The sequence below is a fragment of the Cibotium barometz genome, chromosome 42 (assembly GCF_041138505.1).
Source record: "Cibotium barometz isolate CiBa-2024 chromosome 42, ASM4113850v1, whole genome shotgun sequence".
NCBI lineage: Eukaryota > Viridiplantae > Streptophyta > Polypodiopsida > Cyatheales > Cibotiaceae > Cibotium > Cibotium barometz.
The window spans coordinates 41,724,797-41,749,420 of NC_141087.1; the positions used below are offsets into that span (position 1 = coordinate 41,724,797).

General features: G+C 42.3%; 1 protein-coding gene and 1 long non-coding RNA gene across 12 annotated transcripts; both read right to left on the minus strand.

The window, feature by feature from the left end:
- Nucleotides 1–11,291: 11,291 nt before the first annotated feature.
- LOC147614487 (uncharacterized) lies at nucleotides 11,292–11,592 on the minus strand. Its single transcript, XR_015263133.1, has 2 exons — nucleotides 11,457–11,592; nucleotides 11,292–11,414 (listed from the first exon to the last, which is right to left on the minus strand). It is a non-coding gene; the product is annotated as an uncharacterized LOC147614487 (long non-coding RNA).
- Nucleotides 11,593–11,881: 289 nt separating this feature from the next.
- LOC147614488 (bZIP transcription factor 1-A-like) lies at nucleotides 11,882–15,974 on the minus strand. 11 transcript variants are annotated; one of them, XM_086781040.1, is made up of 13 exons: nucleotides 15,412–15,974; nucleotides 14,790–14,848; nucleotides 14,614–14,673; nucleotides 14,218–14,319; nucleotides 14,016–14,102; nucleotides 13,646–13,806; nucleotides 13,477–13,531; nucleotides 13,345–13,384; nucleotides 13,194–13,207; nucleotides 12,930–13,094; nucleotides 12,759–12,836; nucleotides 12,495–12,620; nucleotides 11,882–12,415 (listed from the first exon to the last, which is right to left on the minus strand). In XM_086781040.1, exons 2-13 carry the CDS (start codon nucleotides 14,844–14,846, stop codon nucleotides 12,296–12,298), a joined length of 1,065 nt encoding a protein of 354 aa, XP_086637166.1. In that variant the 5' UTR covers nucleotides 14,847–14,848; nucleotides 15,412–15,974; the 3' UTR covers nucleotides 11,882–12,295. The 11 variants fall into 11 exon arrangements, with proteins under 11 accessions (XP_086637166.1, XP_086637165.1, XP_086637164.1 ...); XM_086781039.1 differs by having other exon boundaries at nucleotides 13,191–13,207; XM_086781038.1 differs by having other exon boundaries at nucleotides 13,345–13,393.
- Nucleotides 15,975–24,624: the final 8,650 nt, after the last annotated feature.

A 24,624-nucleotide genomic window follows, 5' to 3' on the forward strand; every position in this document is an offset into this window, starting at 1 on the left:
TTCCTTGCCTTTGTTTTAGTTTGAAAAATCTACACCAAGTTCTACCATGCAATTGTTGGAGTGTTGGCATCCTATATGTGTCCTATCATTGTGTCTTTAACACTGATCGAAAGCAAATATATGGCTTTCCTTACACCCTGTTCCAATCCTTGAATGCCTTTATATTTGTAGGAGTGGCATTCTCTTCAAACAACTCTAAAGACTCCTCATTATCTCCTTTGACATAGTCCCAAAATGCTTTACCCACCATCAAGAAATTGGTGATTCTGAACTTCCATGCATGGAAGTTGTTCTTGTCTAGATTCTCACTAACAATCTGATTGAGTCCGTCAGACATACTAGCCTACAACAATCAAAAACTTGCAAATAGACAATTTCTTTATGCAACTTATAACACAGTAGCAATATCTTCATGACTGATAGCAGTACTTGAGCACAAACTATATGTCACCACCAGATCTAACCAGAGTACATGTACATATACCCAATATCAACAATACATGTGCAAACACTGTCTGCACTCCCAAAATGCACTGCTGCATTGCAATAACTAGATTTCGAACAACGACAGTTCTCTACCAAAACTTCCTGAAACTATCAAAAATACCTTAATGGAGACCGAAACATGCCCAAAATGTGAATATCGCCAAAAAACATTAGTATGAAGTACTGCATACCACACAAGCATCTCCAAGCCTGCAAAGATAGCTCCTCAATCGAAGATGTGTAGCTCCCGGAGCTACCGAGGGGATATTGTACCTAAACAAGAAAAGGAAAGAGATAATGATGCTCTTACTCGTGTGTCGCTTCTTTGATTGCTTGTTCTTGCCTCCTTAGCTCTCACACGAACTAGAGTGTTGATACCATAAAGAGAATGCAGAGGAGAGGGAGAGCTTGAGTTCCCACACACACAAGAGAGTGCATGACATATGAGAGAGATGAATGGCTGAATTTTTTTCTATCTTCTTCTCTTCTCTACAACCATATAACTAAAAGATAAGAGCACATACATAAAGGAAAAGTAATCTCCTACAATAACATACAATGGTCAGTCCATAGTGTGAACCCGACTATATGAGCTGGCGCTATAACCATGCCATAACTGTAATACTCCAAAGTGGCTGTCACACAGCCTGTCATCCACCACTGGTGGCATATCAACCATAATCTCACCAACCATGCCAGTGGTATAAGTGTGAAAGTTATCACCCAAGTGGATCGTCTTTGTTTGCCATAATACTAGTTGAGCTCGACATCTCAACATTAAAGGCTGCCTAAATCACAAGAGAGTGTCGTGGCTGACATCAGTGCTTAGCTAGCTAAAGACAAACTAAGCTAGAAGAAATAATATGTTAATATCTAGCATACCCCCCTTCGAGTCATGGGTGGTTGAAGCCATGACACAAAACATGGATGCAATGCCTATGGGAAGGGCTTACATAGAAACATGTAGTATATAATCCCAATATCAAGGAGTAGTAGATTGGACTGAAGGCCTTCAAATGATGTAGCAGAGCCTCGAGTGCAAGATGCTACAATTGATTTCATAAGCCGAGATTTATGCTCAAGGGGATGTTCAAGAAAGAAGGGGGCTTGAGAGTGTGGTAGCATGGTTGCAAGTGTTTATGTATGAAGGTGGCATTGTGAAGTGCTTGTGAGTAAGATAAGAGAGCCATTGGTTATTGAGAGCAAGATAAGAGGAACCGAGCACATATGTGTGTCTGACAAAGAGAGGGCTAGTCTATAGTTTTGCCTACCAATTTAACCCATTAACTCTCGTGGGGTTTACTTACTTTTGTTCTTTTATGTGCATGCATGTGTATGTGTGTATGTGTGAAAGCAAGAAAGTCTCAAGAGTAAGAAAGCTTAGAGATAGATGCATGTGCATGTGCATGTGCATGTGTATGTGTATGTGTATGTGTATGTGTATGTGTATGTGTGTGAGAATGGGAAAGTATCGAGAGTAAGCAAGCTTAGAGACAAATCTATTTCCTTCTAATGTGTTAAATTGTTAAATGCAATCACATATGATTTTCCATGGCTATCATATTTTATGTACAAAAAGGAAGAGTGAGTGAGTGTGTGTGTGTGTGAATAGAGAGCGTGATATTTTCTTAACTTTTTCCGATTATTGATTGATCATTGTCATGAGATAATGCTTTTCCTCTATAGCATGTTGCAATGTTGGGTTGTCTTGGGATTGTGTACACGAAGACCTTGCACCTTATTCACTAATGATGTACTCTTTCCGGATGTCAACAGGGTAAGCACATGCCATTGGTGATTGAGAGCAAGATAAGAGGAACCGAGCACATATGTGTGTCTGACAAAGAGAGGGCTAGATCTATGGTTTTGCCTAATAATTTAACCCATTAACTAACATCTCTTGTGGGGTTTACTTGCTTTTTTTTCTTTTATGTGCATGCATGTGTATGTGTGTATGTGTGTGAAAGCAAGAAAGTCTCAAGAGCAAGAAAGCTTAGAGATAAATGCATGTGTATGTGTATGTGTATGTGTATGTGTGTGAGAGTAGGAAAGTCTCGAGAGTAAGCAAGCTTAGAGACAGATCTATTTCCTTCTAATGTGTTAAATTGTTAAATGCAATCACATATGGTTTTACATGGCTATCATATTTTATGTACAAAAATGAAGAGTGAGTGTGTGTGTGTGTGTGTGAATAGAGAAGGTGATATTTTCTTAACTTTTCCCGATTATTGATTGATCATTGTCATGAGATAATGCCTATGTAGGACCAGAAAGAGACCAACCTCCCAATCCTCTTCACCAACATAAACCCCGGCCTCTCCCAATGTGTGTGGCTGGGCTACTGGTGCCAATCTCTGGAAGAAGTCAATCAACTGGGACTGTCTTCCTCCGCTATGATGTGCGGGTGTCTGAAGTAAGATCTCCGTGTGTCTCTGTAGTGCTAGTAGTAGTCTGCCTAGCTGTCTTTGGTCCGATCTCTCTTGATCTCCTGCAAAGCACCACACTAGCAAACAAAATGCTCCTCTGTCTCTACCCCCGTCTGGCATAATCTGCAAACGCGCTCTGCTCGAGGGATGCGTGCTGTGGCATCTCAAACTTTGTTGAGTGATTGTGGAATCCAAACTCATGGATCGTCCTTAGATTCAAAATGGCCTTTGTCTTGAAGGAGGGAGTGTGTCCAGGTGGGGTGTTGCATAGATGGCGGTAATTTGGGTCTTGATATGTTCTATGTATCATCGTCTGAGGGCGTCTAGTGGCAGCTATTCATTTATGTCAATATGAAAACTCTTTGAGGCTCCAATGTCTCTATGCGTGCTCTAATTTGGTACATTTGTGTCTCCTCCTCGTCATGTCTTTTGGTATCACTAGAAAGGAGTATCTGACACTCGCTCTGTCACTGTCGGGCCTAGCAAGTTATCGGCTCCACAACAAGGCTCCCTAGCCTCTACACCACCACCTTCATCCCAGCATCCCAACCACGCTGCCAGCACCCGGCCATACACCATCCTACAACTTCAAAGACTGATACATCCGCCCTGCTAGCGTCAACACGGCCATGACAATGCCAACAACCAATGTCCTCAAAGCCACTTGCATCTCTCATGAGCCCCCAGTAAGAAGACTCGAATGTTGGCACACTAGCCTTAATTCGGCACAACCATGGGCAATGCACAGACCCTGATGCTAGCCAACAAGGTAACACCACCATCGACAGCATAGGAAGCAACCGGCATGAGACAACATCCATCCGGGCTATGGAAAGTGACAATCAATGCAACCCCGACATCCACGTTTTCTAACAAATCGATAAGTACAAACTAACCCTTCACCCTCCTTTTACAGCTTATTTTGGCTTCCACATAAGCTCGGATTGTTTTTACAGGTACATCGCCCGAATAGCCCAATCACCAAACCAACTGTAAACCCAAAAGAAAATCCTACTACCATCAAATCAAATTTAGCTTCCACTTACAACTAGACCCTTATAGGTTTCTTTATGCTGACATTACCATGCTTCATGAAAACGGGTCGAAGAACCATCAACTCTCAAAAAAGAAGCTCAAGAAGCACCCGGATCTCTTTAGCCATGTCTAGAAAGCCACTCATAGTTCATAGCTAACCAATGCTTATGCCAGCCTAGGTGTCCTAAATTCTTGCCTTCTCATGGATAACCCAATATTATCCCTCCCACCTTATTGGCTAGTCTCGTTACACATCAGCCACCAATTTCCTATCTCAAACCATATGTATAGGAGTTGAAGTAAGTAGATGAATCAGTGTTGAAGAAAGTAGAGTGTTGGAGTTTACACCGAAAGAAGCTTCTACATGGGCCCACCCTTTGCCCAATGCCCATGCACGCCATCTACAATATCCATGAGCTCTACATGTAATAGACACATAGGCACTGTTCTTTTATGAACTTGCATTGAGCCTCAGCATCACAAAACAGTGGTCCACGTATATTTCTAGATGGGGACCCATGGCAGGCACAAGCCTGGCCCATGGTACAACCCATCGCCTAGACCTTCTCCAAATCAGTAGGAACCTTTCGTGAGCCTCGTCTTCGACCATGCCACCCATTTAACCCACACTGCCCCTATCCCAAGTACTCAACAATGCCAAATCCCTCGAGCCAAGCTCTATTATATCTATTGAGCATGCCTTTGCACACCAACATGCCTTAAACAAAGTAATAATCTTGACTCCCCACGAAAAGGGCTATCATGCAAATGTCAAAGAAATCAAAGAGAGTTAGAGAAGTCTTCGTGTTAGAGAAGTGTACACACATGGGCACACCTTCCGCCCGTGCCTATGCATGTCACTTTCATATTTCACTATGGACATCACAATTTGTTTTCACTTCTTGAATCTCACGGCGGCACACACAAACACATGCGCCTGCAACTAACCTCGTCCAACGATAACCTTCTCTGAATGGAGAAAACATGGTAGGCAAAAGCCTAGCCCATGGTACGACCCATCGCCTAAAGAAACCCCTAACCCTGTAGGTCCCCTCACCAAGCCCTTATGTATGTATCCTTTCCTTCGACACCAACCCCAATAAAACCTCTCCCCCTGGCTAATGTATTCATCATGTAAAAGCCCAATCTCTAGGCATCATGCTATGAGATCCAAGCATAATACCCAGTCACCACACGCTAAGATGTCCTGGACCTCTATCTTCCCATGCCAATCATTCCATGTGATCCTAGCACCTATTCTTCCAAATCACAAGGTGCAAACCTCTTCTACCCACTACCTAAGCTTGAAGAGTCCATGCCACTTCCACAACCCACCAAGGCCTGGCTTGAAGCACCTCTATATTGCCTATCACTTTCCGTACTGCCTCCTCGACAAGTTGCCTGCCATCAAGGCTATCTAAAAATTCCCATCACTTTGCCCTGTATCTAGCGGCGGTGAATCAGTCTCGCTTGCAAACTATACCACTTAACCTCGGCCACCAAATCTATGGCGTATCTTGGGCCATCCACACCTTCTACCCCGGTAGCTACTTCACCACTGACTTGGGTGACGCGAGAACAATATTAGGAAGGGAGGTATGTTAACTACTTTATAGGTCAACATGGTTTCTCTCGCCTAACTTACTGCTGTAAGGCGCTTTTCCATCGTACCCGCATGAATGGACACTTATCTTTTATAATACTCGCGCGAATAGGCACTTATCTTTTATAAGACAGTGCAGACGGCGCTAAAACATATAAAGAAACCTTACCATGCTCTTAGTCTACGAACTTAGTGTACATGTTGTTTGCTTACATGCTATTGGCCTCTTCTTCTTCTTCCCCCGCCTTTTATGAGAGAGAATCACTATAAAGAAAGATCTCTTGTTGTCTCCATCAAGGCTGTACGTTTTTGCCACACAGGTCGTAGCTGGGGACTTGCCGGACACCGTATGCGAGCCACGAATGACTGCAAGCATACAACCAGGGAAGGAAGCTCAAACAGAATGCAAAGGGTGTGTCACTCACCGCTCTAACCGCTGCCGTGAAAGATTCCCACGTCGCAGCAGTGAAGAAGGAGACGCCGTCGCTCGCCGCTCTACCGCCTCTCCGCTACACAGTGCTCGATCGCTCTCACTCTCTCTCTCTCTCTCTCTCTCTCTCTCTCTCAAACGCAGGAGAAGGAAACCAAGGAGATAAGGCAAGAGCACTCTTATATTCACAACACATGAGAATGAGGATTTTAGGGTTACATATGACTCTTATAGGTGACTTGGCCGTTCACACTTGGGCGCCCATACATGGCCGGCCGATCCTAACCCTTATCCTACTGATATTCAAGGTGCGCCTCTCATCAGCGATCACCCAATCCCTTTATCCTTAACAAATATGGTGCCGACAAGCCCGGCCCATGACTCAGAATATTTAAATTAATAACGTAAAACATAGTATGTCTCAATGTCCGTCATGGGTTAACATGCCTCCCTTCCTGATGTAGATTCCGTCCTCGGAAGCTATGGTATGGTAAGCTTGAGAGAGTTGTTGTGGTAGACCGTCTGCAAAACAGGGAAGTAGAGTGAAGGTATGCTGGAATTCAAAAGATATAAAGTGTATAAATTCAAGCATGTTAGACCACAATGGATGTTGCTAAGAGAACTTAGTTTAAGGGTCACATGAATGAGCTAGTGTAGCAAATTAACAGGAGTTTAAAATTATTGAAAGTAAATCAAGAGTAGGCAAGGTGTCAAAGGTTAATCAAGGTTTATAACTGACCTAAGTCAAGGAAAATAACCAAGCTTAATAAATAAACACATGACCACACTGTGTCTACTCTAAGAACAAGTTAATACCACAAGCCTAGGGAAACAAGAAACATCAGAGTTACAGGAGCTTTTTGCCTTTTTTTTTGCACGTGACAATTTTACACACAATGGCGACCTTCCTAAGGCAAAACTAACATCGATCCTGGTACCATGTTTAACACAAGGCATTATCCAGGAATCTATTAGCTCACTTTAGGCAAGGCTACCCCCTACCAACCAAGGCATCGGTCTGGAGTAGAATACTCCTCGCCTACCAAGTATCAATAAGGCGATAGGCCAACATTAAAGCACATCATAGACTTGTATTGCCATTTATTGTAGGCTTTTTTTTTAATCTATTTCTTTTGATCTTCGCTCCTGAACTATAATTTGTCTTGCATCCTTTCGACAAAGGGGTAATAGCTATGTCCTAGAGGTCAACACACACATGGCCAGGTGTCAAACATTAAGATGGTTTGACCCTAGACCTAAGACAATCGTATTCCAAGGTTAACTAAAGACGTCATGCTGCCTAGGAATATTTCCAATAAAGTTAAGCTCATTAATGATTTACACTAGCATGCAAGCAACTTCAAAAACTAAGTAGTACATTGACAATTTCCATGTGGTCATGCATTATAGTTTATGCAATTAATTGAACAGTAAAAACGAAAGAGAGTGGGTATGGAAGAATTACACCTGTAATTGGAGATCTCCTTGATTTGACGAGACAGCTTGCAATTTGATGTAGATATATTTTGATGAACGTTGCGACAGTCTCAGGACTTGAAAGCGAACCCACCTCAAACTTTTTAACCTGTACAATCAACTAACAAGCACTATACCTCGAGAGGCACATCAGTGTGAAAATTTCAAGACTAGTTTAAGGAATCTAAACTAGAAAAAACTTGAAAACATTAACCTACTTACCAGTCACCACACTACTACTGAGGATACGGTAAGAGGATGTTGTAGAGTCCTGGCTCTAGCCCTAAGGCTAAGCCTCTATCCGCATCATCCAAACAAATAAAGTCAACCTCAGTAGTGCCCTGAGTTTCATTCGTCCATTCATCATTGTCAGATATTTCCTTTTCATTTTTCCATCCACATAAACTCATCAAAAATGTAACCATGTGGAGTAAGTTCCAATCTTTTTCTTGAGGATTTTTGGCCCACATGGCTTGTCTTGGGGAGTCTCAGTCAATTTAGGTGGTCGAGAGGGCATTAACTGACTTGGTTGTGGGGCCGAGGAAGTTTCCTTCTGTTTTCCCTTATTTATGTACTCGCTTGATTCTCCTTCATTGAGCTCCCGAGTGGGTTCTTCCCTTAAGGTAGTGGCTTTGGTCCCCATGGTTTCTATTGAATCGAAATCATCTTCAGGATCATTCATATACACGGGGTCGTCTCCTGTCCCTATGTTAGTCTTTGAACTAGGCTTGGAGCTCGTGGCATTAAGCGATCTCTTCCGCCGTGTTTTCTTTTTCTTTGCCTGAGCGATTGATGCAGTATCCCTCTCTTCAAGAATGTAGTTTTGATTTTGAAGCATTGACCGTGTAACTGCATTCGCGGGTACAACGAGCGTGGTTCCTCGTGCTTGGTTGGTGACCTCAACCAAATTCAATGGCGTAATCTTGGGTGCATTAGGATTATGTGGACATTGAGCGATCAAATGATCTATGCCACAACGATTACATGTAAGTACCGGCATTCCTGATGTGCTCCCTTGATTTGGTTGCATATGAGTAGCGATCTTCTGTAGCCTATTAGGGCACTCTGCTACACGATGCGGTCCACCACACTCGTAGCATTGAAGAGGTGGTCTCCTTGCCATGGTATTAAGGTTTTGCCCTCTTGTGGCAAGAGCAGCCGCTTGATATGCTTGTCTCCTCAGGGTTCTTGGTAGGGTGCCCTTCCATGGCTTCTGAGTCAGAGAATGAGTCACTATCCACTATTCGTGGATCTTGGGTTGCACTCCCTTGGGTTCCAGCCGAAGGCCAAGATGCCAACGTGGAGGGATGGTGTGAGCCTGCGTAGACTGAAACGCTTTCTAGTGGTTCAGGCTCTAGCACCCGACCAGAACGTAGATGCATGTGACGTGGGTACCCTACGTGCGTTGGTAACTACCCTTGAAACTCACACAAGTGGTTTCTTAGGTGTTTCGCACCCCGTTTTTACTTATTTTTAGATTGTTTTTAGATTGTTTTTAACTCGTTTTTGACCCCCTTACTTACGGTCAAACTTGGACTAGAGCGTGTGATAGCTCGAAACGAGCGTATCGTTCAAAGGGTCCTAGTGTGCTTTACAGCACCGTGTTCGCCTATCCAAAGCTCCTGTGGTCCTCAAAACAGTCCGTTTCCCTATGGGGGAAGGGGCAAAAGCCTATTTGCTTGTGGAGGAAAGGGTGAGGGCTTTATCCCACATGCTCACTTTACTCCTTGGAGAGTGGGCTACATATAGGGCACAACTTCCCATAAGCTCTCACTTGAAAGAAAGCTATGGAGACTCACTCTCCTATATATATATATCAAAAGACCGAGACCGAGACCGAGGCCGGGTCGTGGGTCGTTTGGAGTTCTTTCTTTTCAAAAAAAATTTCTCCAATTAGAAAATCTTTCCTCTCCACACGTTTGGTTCTTTCTTTAAAATTAAAAGTTATTTTTTTTATATTTTTTTTATTTTTATTTTCTGTTTTTTTTTAGATAAGTTTTCTAGGGTTTCTTTAGGGTTCAGCCTTGGCCGCGGCGCGGTTCGCACACAGCACAGATCTGGGGATTCAGAAATCCCCCCCGCACTCAGATAACCAGATAACAGATCGCACGTCCACACGAGGAGCAAAAAAATAACAAAAGAAACAGAAATGCAGAAGACAGATTGCAGAACACAGAAACACCTCAACAACAAACACACAGTCGCTTTCCTGCAGTGTAGATTAAACTTCACGCAACAGCCGAGCTACAAACTGGAGCTTGGTGCAGGGCAACTCCCCGGCAGCGGCGCCAAAAATGTGCGCTTTTGCCGCACAGGTCGTAGCCGGGGACTTGCCGAACACCGTATGCGAGCCACGAATGGCTGCAAGCATACAACCAGGGAAGGAAGCTCAAACAGAATGCAAAGGGTGTGTCACTCACCGCTCTAACCGCCGCCGTGAAAGATTTCCGCGTCGCAGCAGTGAAGGAGACGCCGTCGCTCGCCGCTCTGCCGCCTCTCCGCCGTCGTGCCGCTACACAGTGCTCGATCGCTCTCTCACTCTCTCTCTCTCTCTCTCTCACACGCAGGAGAAGGAAACCAAGGAGATAAGGCAAGAGCACTCTTGTATTCACAACACATGAGAATGAGGATTTTAGGGTTACATATGACTCTTATAGGTGACTTGGCCGTTCACACTTGGGCGTCCATACATGGCCGACCGATCCTAACCCTTATCCTACTGATATTCAAGGTGCGCCTCTCATCGACGATCACCCAATCCCTTTATCCTTAACATATGGTGCCGACAAGCCCGGTCCATGACTCAGAATATTTAAATTAATGACGTAAAACATAGTATGTCTCAATGTCCGTCATGGGTTAACAAAGGCATAGAGAGCTCATCCTTCACGTCTTTGGGGCAAGGAGCATTGCAGTGTGATAATGGAGTGAGAATGACAAGCTAGTGCACGCAAAATGGGAAGTTACATTTAGCATCTTCAAGGCAAGACCCAACAACACATGCCTCATCAAGGCTAAGGTAAGCTCTTGACTTGAACACCCAACTAAGAAACAGAAGACCAATGACGAAATCATGTCTTCTTAAGCAGCTCAAGAGAAATCACACCCCCACTCCTCAACAAGAGTAGCTGACACACCCACAGGACCCCTCTCCTCTCAACAGGAATATAGTAAGAGGCAGTTGAGAGTACCTTGATCCCTGGGACTGCAAACCAAAAGACCACTATGGGCATACAAAACAATAATGATGAAAGCCATATCTTAAAGACCCAAAGGTCTAGGAGACATCTACACTGTCATCCCAAGAGGGACGTTAGAACAAACCCCATGTATACATGCCCATCTGAAGAAGGTGATTCTCAAAAAAGTTCTTACAGCTCAAGAAGGCAAGACCCTTCTATAATTTTACATATTTAGAAGGACCTACACCACTATGGGCATACAAAACAATAATAATGAAAGCCATATCTTAAAGACCCAAAGGTCTAGGAGACATCTACACTGTCATCCAAGAGGGACGTCAGAACAAACCCCATGTACACATGCCCATCCGAAGAAGGTGATTCTCAAAAAAGTTCTTACAGCTCAAGAAGGCAAGACCCTTCTATAATTTTACATATTTGGAAGGACCTAAACCACTCACCTTGATAGAAACGTGGGTAAAAATAAAGAACTTTATTGACGATACTACAAAGTGCCCTATCCAATCATGGTCGCTTCTTCAAGCTGATAATCTTCACCTTAGAGAAGGTACCAAAAGAGAGATGGGCCAAGTATGAAGACCTTATATTTGGCCTCAATGAGGGTCCCAATTTAAGATAACAAATAGCATATTACGAATACTCAAATACTTTCATGGGCACCACATAGTCACATTTGAGGACATGTCCCTTCCTCATCAGGGTTCAGGAGAATCCAGGCACCCCAGCCGGCCCACGAACGGAAGTTCCAGTCCAACCTTTCTTTCTGGCCACAATGGGTCCTCTTCCCCCCATCCAACCTTTCTTTCTGGCCACAATGGGTCCTCTTCCCCCCATCCAATGCACAGTGGCCATAAAAAGACTGCCATGTTAACTCCTGTCAGCACAAAGCTTGGCATACCGGCCCAGCCAACTGCAGCATCCATAGCAGCTTAAATCCTGTGGCTTGCCTGTAAATCGAGATCCATAGCCAAAGGCGTTTCTGGACACAGGCAGCCACCATCTACTACAAGATGTATATATATATACCTAGATGAATCCAGGAACATGCCCAAATTCACCTTTTAGGAACGTGCATGTTATATACTCATGGTAGTCAACCCACAAGACTATGTAACTATCAACTCCATTATGCAATCCTGTAAGCCACCACTGCATCATAATCATAAATAGCGGCTTTGGCTAAGGCTGGGAGAGGCAAACCAAGAGAAGAAACAAAGAAGAATTCAAAACCAAAAGACAGCTCTAGTGTACATTAAGCTGCTCTACAGCATACAGGAAAGTTTGTGTCTCCATATCTCAATACAGCAGGGGTCATGTCATCCGCCTCCAAAAGCACTCATTTCTATCCTCTAAATTACAACACAAGCATGTAAATGTGGGGTCTGCCTTAAGAGTCCTCCATGGGGTCCTAATTACCCCAGCCTCGGGTTATACAAGTGGAGTTAGTGTGTTGGTATAACATTGAGCAAAAGGCTAAGCCTGTAAGTTTAGTAATTACCTTGGCCATCATAGCAGAGAAAAACAAATGGCAACATTTTAAACTCAAGCCCAATCTGAAAGAGCTAAAAACTAACCCACCATGATCCTTATCAAACCCAGTTTGGTTAAGAGCCTGGTAAGCTTCTCTAACATCCCTTCATAGGGAATCATGGTCCAGCTGTAAGGCTTCACCTAAAATGTCTGGCTTGGAGAGATTGGTGTTAATCTTCTCCAAGTCCCCATTGAATCCCTCAGACCTTGGCAAGTGCAACTGATCCTGCAAGCACACTGCAATTAAAATACTGCAAAATGTAAACAGAACCTTCACTTGACAAGAAAGCTGAAAAATCTCTAACCATAAGTGAACTATTCTCTGCAGAAAGCTTTTTGCATTCTTCCGTCATGCGATTGAGTTCCTCCTGTAGAGACGCATTCTCTGATGTAAGAGCCTGCACTTTTGTGGCAAGTTCCTCGCATTCTGCCTGCAAGAAAAAACCCTCAAATTATCATTATACCATCCTCATAAGAACACCTTTTTGGCCAAGGCCCTACTGGCTCTTTGTTTTCCTCCTCTTTCAAATTTCCTGCCATTCTTCCCAAGAATGACAACAGAAACATACCTGCTTTCTCAACCTGGATCTTCTTGCAGATTCCCTATTGGACTGTTTCCTTTGTTGTCGCTTCAGTTCTCTCTCATCCTTCATTATCCACAAAAACAAAAAATTACCATCCACCATTACATGTGTGTGTGTGTGTGTGTGTGTGTGTGTGAGAGAGAGAGAGAGAGAGACCTGCAACCAGTGTTCTCCAGGAACTACATTGGCAGATGGAATCAAAGCCGTTGTTGCTGCTACTGAATCCCGTTTATCTCGACTACCAGCAAACACACCAGGTGTCCCTCCACTCCAGTAATCCATGCCGATGTTGAGATTAGTGAGGGGCCCAGCACCTACCACCTGTTTCCCACCAATAGAGATTGGCATAGCAGCTACATTATGATTTCCCATTAGATGATTTACATCTTGTGCACTTCCATAAGGGGTTGAGTGTACCACATGAGAATTCAGGGCTGCAAAAAAAGCCAGCCAAATAGAGAGGACAAACGCTCAAGTCTCGCAAGAGAGTTGCCCACAACTATAGAGCCATCGAGCACCCATCAAACTGACTGTGCTCAAGTAAAGTATAGCTTGAATCCAACTAAAATACCTTCAGAAGTGGCTTGATCGAAGCTGCTTTTACGGACTTCCTGTGAGCCCTAGCATGAAAAGCACCTTGTCAAGATTGACTCTTGAATAGCTAGACAGAGACAAGAATGTGACCTTGTCAAGTAAGCCTTACATCTTGAGAGTTCTCTTCACTCCCGTCTGTTGATCCTTCACTCCCACTATCCCCACTACCAAACATCCAATATGAAAAGAAGTAAATAGTCAAGCAGGCCATTTCAAACATTTGACAACAAAATCGAATTCCCCTACGTTTCACACCATAGCAGTGTTTCCTAACCAACCTGTGTGAGAGGACCCCATTCATTGATGCAGCATTTGCCTTGCCCGTATCACTCGTGAGCATCCCAAGGCTTCCCAAGCTCCCTTTAGACCGCTTCCCAGTTTTCTTTGTTAACTCGTCAGTAGACTTTCCCTCTGCATCTACACCCATGGAGGCAGCAACCTGCAAATAACATGACTGTCAAAAGCTAAAGAAACGTTTCCACAAAAACCCGTCTGCCCCTAGTCTAAAAGCCCGTGTAAGTCCAAAGTTGAGCATGCACCCCTCAATATGCTGTATCTAAGTCATGAGGAATGTACCATGAGTTGCTTAATTCAGGCTCAAGTCACTGATCTCATTACAGGAAAATAACTAGAAGTGCAATTACTCACTGGTGTCATGGGAGGATGGGCATAGATTCCTCCATGGGGATACACGGCTGCATATGGAGGTGGTGTTCCATAAGATGGCATCAAAGGCTTCTCATGCAAAGCAATCCAATCAAATCAGATAAGCATCATGTAAGTCTAAGCGCCTTCCCCCAAACAAAAAAAAAGAAGAAAACCAACAAAAAAGGCATCCTAAGAGTCCAACCTGGGCACCCCACATGTATGGGTGAGGCTGGGGCCCAGAGCCAATTGTAGAAGGGAAATAACCTGGAGGTGGCAATGTCGACATTCCTGTACCGTAATATGCCTGTAACATTAGAGAAAGCACTATTCAATACTATGAAGTGCAAAATGTGCACATGTATATGTGAATGTAATGAATTCTATCAAAAAGTGTAAATCTAGGCATATTTGCAGGCATGGGCCTTGTGAAATCTCACAGACACACACACACATATTCCAAAATTTAACAGTAGAATACGAACCATCAGTTCATGAAGTCTAGATCCAAGAAGCCTAGGCAACCAGCATAAGATTTTCCCCATTTAGTGTTCAAAATTTCATGCTCATCAGCTTTGCAAGAATTGATGCATAGACGAACCTGAAAAGCTGCCACCCACTCCGGGTATGACATGGTTGATGTGGTAGCAAGGGTTTGCTCCTGATCACAAGCTCAAAGAAAGTGAATGGTAGTACTCCAAGGCCACTAATGCCAGTGAAGGTTTCATAGGAAATTCCAATGCATTGTTCTGATGAAATATATTGGGGTCTACTCACTTGTGGGGTAGACGTCTTGGTAGTCTTTGTTGGTGTTCCCATGTCTCCAGAGCCCATATCTGACATGCAAAACTCGGAAAATCAGGCTCTCTCTCTCCCTCTCTCTCTCTCTCTCTACCCGCAGACCTAAGAGGTTTTGTCTCTCCAAGCATCAACACGAGCTAACACTTATGATATGCCTAGATGACCGTTTCTGCTACATACATCACTGGCGTGTTTGGTAAGATGCTGACATGATAGATCTTTGCCAGTGATTCTATAGCTGGACTACACTAGCTACTAGTCCTATGGCATACTTATCTTTCTAGCTCATTCGCTTAGCGTGCTCAAAAGCTGTAGATCCAGGATATCCTTCGACAACATGCGAGCTGCCATCACAAGGGAGATGCTATTCTGAAGGATCAATGTCATTGTGCAAGCTACTGGAGCTAGTTTTTTACTTCTTCTTTTTTTGCCATGGTTCAGTATTAATCATGGAGACACTGTACTACCTATTTGGTCTCATAAGCCCTCCGGGCCTTTCTCTCTCTCACTCACACACACACACTCGTGCACATGCATAGCTGTGCAAAAAATTCTGCAACAAAAAAACAGTGTGCCTGTGGCGAAGCAAAGGGCATACCTTGCAAAGTGTCACACCCGACGCAGAAAAATTCACACGAAAATCAAAAAGGGCAGCAGATTTGAAGATGAAACCAATGCCATGAGCACTAATTGAGCGGCACACAAACGCTATGCAGTGAAAAAAACCCTAATCCGGAAGCACATGGAGCGACAGAAAGAATCCTAATCGGACGGAAGGAAGAGGAAGCAACCCTAATGCGGCAACATGGTAACAGACGAAACCCTAGATCGTCAGAACACTGGAAACCCTCAACCCTAATCCGGAAGCACATGGAGCGACAGAAAGAATCCTAATCGGACGGAAGGAAGAGGAAGCAACTCTAATGCGGCAACATGGTAACAGACGAAACCCTAGATCGTCAGAACACTGGAAACCCTCAAGCAGAGGCTGCAGGGAGAAGAGGAGCAAGGGGGGCGGGACGGGATCGCTAGCAAGGTGGGCACTCTTGTCACGCCAACTGGAACACAGCCATCGCCAGCAGCCAGGCAAGCGTCTTACTCACTCACACACTCTCTCTCACACACACACACACGTCTCACACACACGGCCCAGCACGTCTTAGGGTTTCCGCCACTGCTTTGCCACATCACTTTGCAATGATTCCCAAACCCGGTTTCATACACATCCGGACTCCGCACCCCCAAGTACACGTCCTCTTTTTTTTCGCGTGTGTCCTGGCGCCGTAGTAACCCACGTCCTCTAAGCTCTTATCCTAAGAGTGACATTTTGCGAGCAAAATTTTGATTTCACGAATCTATGTTTCACTATTTAAATTGGTAAGTAATGTCTCCTGGCACCTTTAGCTCTCATGAAGGAGCTATTGGGGTTTGAGTCTTCCTTAATGGGTTATTTAGCTTTTGTGTCATGGGTACCGTTTAATTAATTAACATGGGCATAATTAATTAATGCAAAACCTTAGTTTGACTAAGGTTATTACAAAGTAATTCAAACCTTACTTTAACTAAAAGTAAGTTAAAAGGCCATAATAATAAATAGCAATTTACAAGCTTGATTTCAACAAGCAATAATAAAACTTGAAAATATAAGACTGCATTACAATTTAAAATACAAAATGTCATCATAAATCTGAAATGAGTTAAATGACTTAAAAATAATGTATGAAACACAAAAAATTTACATTTGTTCCATTCATTTGAAATAGGAAAAATATACAAAGAAATATTTTTGTATTAATAGCAGCGAGAATCGTCACAACAATAAAAGTGACGATTTATACAACGATCACCATGAAATACATATTCGAAAGATGGTCATACATATCCCTTGAAATTCCTTACATAAAGATAGTATCTTCCGGAGCATAGAGATACAAAGTCATGTGCATTTTCTATTGCTTCCCTCATATTTGGTGGGTCCCAAAGAGAGCAATATTTGCCATGCAGTACATGCTCGTTTTACAAACATCTTCATCACTATCCACAGGGATGGGATTGCTTCTTGATCTTGGATTACCGTCATCATTCTCTGGCTGTTCGTCCTCAAATCGAGCAATGTCTACATCTGCAAAGTACCTGAAACCTGGACGAACCATGAAAAAAAAATTCATCAACATCAGTAGACTGAGTGATATGAGGGATTTTCATCACTTTGCTAGAAACCCTTTCATCACTTTGCTAGACTGAGTGATATGAGGGATTTTCATCACTTTGCTAGAAACCCTTTTTCTATCACTTCCATTCCCCACTTTAGGAATGATCAGTGTGCAGATGGGTAGTATTTCTTAGTGCAGAGCATTTGCAACAAAGCAGACTCCATGTTGGCCCCTAGCTTATTTGGGATATAAGTATCCATGTAGACATATGCACGCTCAAACACATTGACCTTAGTTATACATACTTTGTTTTTTAAATCCCCTTGCTCACGACCCGTAGTTATTTCTTCAGTAATGACATTGTGAGAACAAAAAATCAAAAGAGTGGCTTGTGCAAGTCTTTCATACAGTATACTAACAAGCCCTCATATGTGTGGAGACGAACCTATTTCAAAGCTCTGCAGATGACAATGCCTCCTACAGGTTTAGAGACATCCCAAGCAAGATGTCTTTTAATCATTTTGCAAACAGAAATGATTAAGGATGAAAAGACTTTTACTTCCATCTAAAAATGGAAGTGATTCAGAGTTCCACCCCTTTCTAGTGCAAATAAGCCACTAACACATTCAACTCGAATAAACTGTTCCAATGGTTCCCAATACACAAGGTCCATATCACCATTGCCAATGCCAAAAGTGATAGATAGCTCTAATAGCTTAGTTTTTGACATAGGTTTGTTATTCACAGTGGGATTAGATGCACCTTTCTTCTCTTTCGAAGGTTCATTGGATTCACCAAACCTTACTTTGTTTTTTATAGAGCGGAGGTTCTGCAGGCCCTGGTTTTCTTCAAGAGGGATAACAATATGCACATAAGGAGAGTCTAGATGTGCAAATTGATGAGGAGTAGTGCAAGGTGGGGTTTAGCACATGGCAAAGTTGTGTCCATGACAGCTTTGCCATGTCCATCTACATGGATAGCACTAGAATGTAAGGCATCCAACAGAGGGGTACAGATAGGAGCTTTGCCATGTGCATGTCAACGGACAACAGGAGAAGGACACGGATCATGCAAAGGAGTTTAGGCATCAGCCAAACCCAACATAACATAACTTCTAGGAACAAAAGTAGAAGAATCATCAACTGAGAACATGACGCCATAAGGGAGCCATCTAAGATAGACACGCATAACACACAAACACAAGGCATCATAGAATATCAGAGAGATTTATTTTTATAGCACATACCTAGTGCGAGACAACACAGCAAGAGATAAGGCTTAAACCCTAGTTAACCATAATAGAACAGAAAAGAAAATAGGGAAAAAAATATTTCTTTGATGCAAGTAAGCCTTTTTAAAAAAATTAAACCTCATCAACCCATACCGCACATAGACGCATGGGCTAATTAACACCTTGATTAGGTGAATTAATTAAGCAATTTGCCAAGGTGATTCAATGTTCATTGTGAGGCACAATGAGGAAGCTTTGAGCTTTGGACTTGTGTGTGAGAGCCTTGATGAGTGACCTCAATATGCTTGAAGATCTGTAAGAGCCCAACAATCAAGATTAAAGCTTAAAAAATGGATTAGTGGGTTAAACCACTTTTGTTCAAAAATTGGAGTTTTGGCTATGGCAGCCTACAAGATAGGGCTCTGGTTTTTTTGGTCAGTGTGGCCAACTTCCAAAACCATCTGACAAACCCTCTTAGGGGCACCTAGGAGAGGTCCTAGGGAAGCTCCAGCTCACGGGGTTTGCCCCAATTCCAACTATGGAGCTCAGGCGGGATATACAACCATCCCGGTGTAGAAAACGATGCCGATTTAGGAAAAATTGCAATGACACTGGTTGCGTAGACTATCCTGAGAGCAATTGAAGGGCCACGCATGTGCGCCCGAATGTGCTGGAGATCCCAAGCTTGAAATCTCAGAAAATGGTGCACTATAGCTTGTGCTTAAGCTCCTCCACCAACTTGCTATCCCATATCCTAGTTTCTTGGGGAGAGGTGAAGATAATTAGGGATCCCTAATGAAGGGGATTAGGAGCTTAATGAAGCATGCTAATGGATGGAGTGGATGGAAGGCTCTGATACCAAGATAAAATGCAAGCAAGATGATGAGCTAAGGTGGATCAAATGTACAACATACTCTTCTATTGTGCAATTGAGTCTTGCGGTTGCTAATTCTCTTGCTAATCTCTCTCTCTAATGCATGCTAGTGAGTGTGTGTGAGTGATGTGAGGTGAAAGGAGGGACAAGTACCCATAGTGCAATGCGACGGTGTGACAACGATCACAGGAGGTGCGATGGAATTGCTTCTCAAGGAGTTTTAAAGCTTGGAGACCTCAAGGGTTACGAGCTCGGCCATTGGAAACATCCTGGCGATAGTTGCAGTTCACCAGGTAATCTCTTGTTGGATGTGTTTCAAGGGGAGTTAGGGTGAGCCATAACATTTTTGGTGCCGTTACCAAAAGGGAGCCATCCCTTGGCTTTTTCCATTGTTTTTCATCTAATTTATGTATTACCCATTTCCCATTATCTTGATTAATGGTTTTCCTGGCGATAGTTGCAGTTCACCAGGTAATCTCTTGTTGGATGTGTTTCAAGGGGGGTTAGGGTGAGCCGTAACATTTTTGGTGCCGTTACCAGAAGGGAGCCATCCCTTGGCTTTTTCCATTGTTTTTCGTCTAATTTATGTATTACCCATTTTCCATTATCTTGATTAATGGTTTTCCATGAAAAATATGTGGATTTGATGGTGATTTGTGTGTGATTTTGTGAGAAATAGCTCTCTTTTTTGTTTTGTAAAGAATGCTTTTTTGCTTAATTTTTTGTTTTTGTTGTTGTGGTTTTTAATGTTCTTAGGACTTGCACATAGTTTGTATTAGGCTTAGTTTGCATCCATTGTATCAAACAATGCAATAGAATGCATTTTTTACTGAATGTTAGCTCTCTTTAGTGTTGAACATAAAACTAAAATCATTGATTTTAGCTTAATTTGTGTGTTTTTTGTTGAAATTGTCTGCATTAGGGTGTTAGAAAGCATTAGGAGGAGCTTAATCCTTCAAAAAATTTCTCAAAACCATCAAAAAACCCTTGAATTCGACTAATTTCTCTTAATGGACTAGTTTTTATCAATAAGGGTAATCAATCTTGCTCAAGAGGTAAATTTTTTAGAAAATGTGTTAATTGGGGTCCAAATTGATCATGTAAATAGTTGAAATTAGTTTTTTGAGAGCGTCTACATGCTTCAAAACGCCTAATTACATCAATTGGAGGAATTTGACTCTCTTTTGCTTAATTTTGCCTTAAAAGAAGAGACCAAAATTAAGAGTCTAATTAATCTCCTATTTTAGATTATTTTACACATTTGTTGATGCTTGCATATAGCTAGCAATTCCTTGCTCTATCCAATGATGTGCTCAACTGTGTGAATTAATTAGAGATTAGTGGTTAATTAGAGCCCTTGACTAGTGTAAAAGAAGTATAGATTAGTGAAAGGATTAATCTTTGATTAATTCTTAATCCTATTTTTACATAACTCATTAAGCCTAATGAGCATTCAATGAGTAAATGCCCATGAGTTGTCAAATTGTCCATTTTGGGGGTCATTTATGAAGGGTGTAAGGGGGTGTCATAAAAAAGGTTGACTTTTTTGATTCCCACTTACCTTTTTGAAAAAATGCCCATATCTGCTTAATTTAAAATTTAAAAAATATTCCCCCCAAATAAGAAAACTTAAAATTTCCACTAAACTCATATATATATATATATATATCGAAAAAAAATCGTTCCACATGAACCATTTTCTGCACTCTCACGCCTTAAGGGTTCACGCAAAAAAAAAACGATTCACGTCCTAAGCGGTTCACGGAGTGAACCAGTAAGTGTTTCACATCGTGAAATAGTCCCCGTGCAAAAGAAAGGTTCACGCATGAACCATTTTCTACACTTACACCATGCCCTAAGGGTTCACGCCCAAAAAAAAAAATCGAAAAAATGGGTTCACGCGTGAACCATTTTTTGCACTCACGCCCTAAGGATTCACGCCCAAAAAAATAAATAAATCGATTCACATCTTAAATGGCTCACGACATGAACTAGTAAGTGTTTCACGTCGTGAAACAGTCTCCACGTTTTTAAAAAAAAATCAAATTTGATTTTTCCGTGAAGCTCGGTTCATGGCGTGAAACCCTAAGCATTTCACATCGTGAAACATAAGCATCTCACAACGTGAAACAGTAAAAATAAATAAATTTGATAAAATCCATGAAGTCCGCTTCACGCCGTGAACTGCACCCTACTAGTTTACGACGTGAACGGGGTTTCGTCGGCAAAAAAAAAAACTCTGGAAAACGCCCCTGTTTGGAGGCTCGTATCTCTTAAACCGTGAATCCGATGAAGGCACTCTGGTGCTCATCGGAAAGTTGACATCGAGCTCTTCAAATTTGCTCTGGGCTGTCCAAAGTCAAGATCGATTATTTTGGCCTTCGACCAGTAGCCTCAAAATTTGACTCGAAAATCGAGGCAAAAATAGCCCGAAAAAGCACAAAATCATAAAAAAATAGCGCGAAAACGACTCTAAATCATATTCGGGCTACTTTTCACGAATGACTCAGAGAGTCAAAGTTGTAGTACTCTAAAAATACGACAACTCTCTCATACAGAGTTTCTCCAAATTCCTTTTGGAACACCCTTAAAGACGTGTTGCGAAATAGGGAAAAAATTCTTGGAAAATTTTTTCATCTTGTGACAGTGATGGAAAATAGGTTTTAGGACCTCCTCTTCCATGTGGGAAGTTACTAGGATGCACTTTTTTTGGAAAAATATCCCTCGGGTCGTTCACATGCGTGTAGTTTATCCAAGAACCATATTGCTTCTCTGCAAAAGCTTTGAAATCCATAAACTTTTTCAACACTTCACTTTTCTCTCTGAGAAAGTATATCCATGTCATTCTGCTGAAATCATCAATGAATGTCACATAATATAAACCGCCTTTAATAGATGGGTTTTGTGCAGGACCCCATACATTGCTATGTACTATCTCAAATGGCCTGCTACTCATGTTGCCTTCTCTAGGAAACCGCAACCTTGCCTGCTTTCCAAACTGACAGGCTTCACAAACATGCATATTCCCATCATACTTGAATCTAGGTAGCCCACTAACAATGCCTCTTGCCTGCATGTTCTTTAACCTTTGTATATTCACATGTCCAATCCTCTTATGCCACATATCAATGTCCTGTACCACATTTCGGCTTTTAGAGAACATGGCTGATTTTAACTCAAGAATTCCAGCATCCAGCTTAAACAACCCTGCCTTCTTTCTTGCCTTTAGCAATGACTCTACATCCATGTTTGAAATCCTCAACGAAGCAACCATGCTTGTTGAAACAAACCTGTAAACCCTATTCCACCATTTGACCAAAACTTTTTGTGATAGAAGGCACATACAATACATCAGACATAGATTTTGTTTGACCATTGTGCATAACCAATGGTACACTTCCAACATGTGTAATGGCAAGCTGAGTATCATCTCCTGTCTCCACATAGCCTTTTACATCCATAGGCTTCATATGCTCAAACCATTCACCATGACAAGTCATATGGTTTGACGCTCCAGAGTCCATATACCAAGTGTCATCATTTTCAGCATTTGTCGTCATAGATCCCACAACATGTTTCATGGGGGCAAACAAGTGATTTGCGCTGCCATCATTACTGCTTGATGCATAATTTCCACCATGTTGTGCATAATGTCCACCACGTTGTGCTCTACCCCCTCTCAAATCATTTTGTTTTGCGGAAACAATCACGTGCCATATGACCAAATTTCCCATAGTAATGGCATTCCACATCGTGCATAGATGTTTGTTGGCCTTGCCAATGTCCTCTACCATGAGGATTACCTCTGCCTCTCTGAGGTGTATATCCACGACCATCTCTAGCACCATATGAAGGTTGAAAATTCTGTTGTGATGACCTGTCCTGCCATCCACGACCATTACCATGGCCATGTGATGCAAATCTCCCCCTGCCTCTAGATCCTCTATGTGAATAGAAAGCTTGATTTCTGCCATTATCATCATGGCTAGTAGATGCATCATGAAAAGAATCACTGAGTTTGATTTCCTCAACAAGCAAGAGTGAAACCAACTCATCAAAATCTCGTAAACCTGTACTCCGAACTGAGATAGATGTATCAAAAGATTTATACTCCTTGCCAAGACCACGCAAGGTAATGTCTACCAAATCATCATCAGGCATGGGGGCATTGATTGTTACCAATGCATCTGCATACTTCTTTATTTTTTGTACATAATCATGGATGCTCCTTCTATTCCGTTTCACATTATGAATCTGTTGTCGCAATTAAGACTTGCGAGCACTCGTGTCTGTATCAAATAGCTTTACCAATGTATCCCATGCATCCTTGGGATTCTCAGCATCATGTATATGTATGAGTATAGCATCTAAAATACATATAGACAGATAATGCAATACTTTGTATGCTCTTTCTGACCATTGCTTATGAGTTATAACCTGTTGTCGGGGTAGTTCTGGCTCGGGGTCAGCACCTATAATGAGATTCCAAAAACCTTTTCCCTTCAGAAAACTTTTGCTGTGTAGGTTGTCGGGGTAGTTCTGGCTCGGGGTCAGCACCTATAATGAGATTCCAAAAACCTTTTCCCTTCAGAAAACTTTTGATCCTGTACTTCCATGCCTGGAAGTTCTTCCTATCCAGCTTTTCACCCACAATTTGTATTGGATTATCCGACATATTGCTCAATGCAAATACACCTTCCGCACACGTCCAAATCTGTAAACGAGCCTTCCTCAGCTCAACCACACTCCAATGGGTGTTCGAGATACTCCAAAGTAGTCAACAAACTTCAATTTTGATGTAGAAAATCAACCTGCATGCATCCAAAATGAACTAGCTCACGCAGTCCAAGATACCCTGCTTTGATGTGCCTTCCAAGGCTCCAAATTGCAATGTAGTGGTTCAATCAAGTATGGATAACTTGCAATGTAGTGGTTCAATCAAGTATGGATAACTTGCATTGACACCTAAACAACCTCAATGTTGAGTATCAACACCAACCAACATGCGTACATATCAATTTTGTCAAACCCCCTTCTCTGTTTTGAGAAAAACCAGAAAAACCAGTAGTAAATTTGCTCTAATTTCTTCAATCCTTGTCCAAATTGAGCAACCAAGCATTCATTAGCTTAGAAATGATGTCCACTAACTCCATGTAAAAGGAATTAGACCAATTGTTTAAGACCAGTGAGTAATTGATCGATTAATCACACTCTGTTTCTCTGCAAACCAGTAGACAGCCTGTTTAATCAGCTCATTTCCAGCCCCATAGATGATAATTTCTCAATCCAATCATATAGCCTCCTTCTCAAGTGTATGTAGCAACCAATTGCTAACCCAATTTTGGAATATGTCAAGCACCCAAGTTGAATTGTGGCCTCCACTCAGTAAAAGTATCACAAAATGCTCTGTTTCTGCATTGCAGCCTACGCTGCCTACTGTAGAGGGATTTAGGAGTGATGTTGCTAATTGATGATGCTATTAGATGCCTCACACACCTAGGCAAGTGTGCAATCCATCAATGCTTTGATTTTTGCCAAAAACTTGCTCCAAAT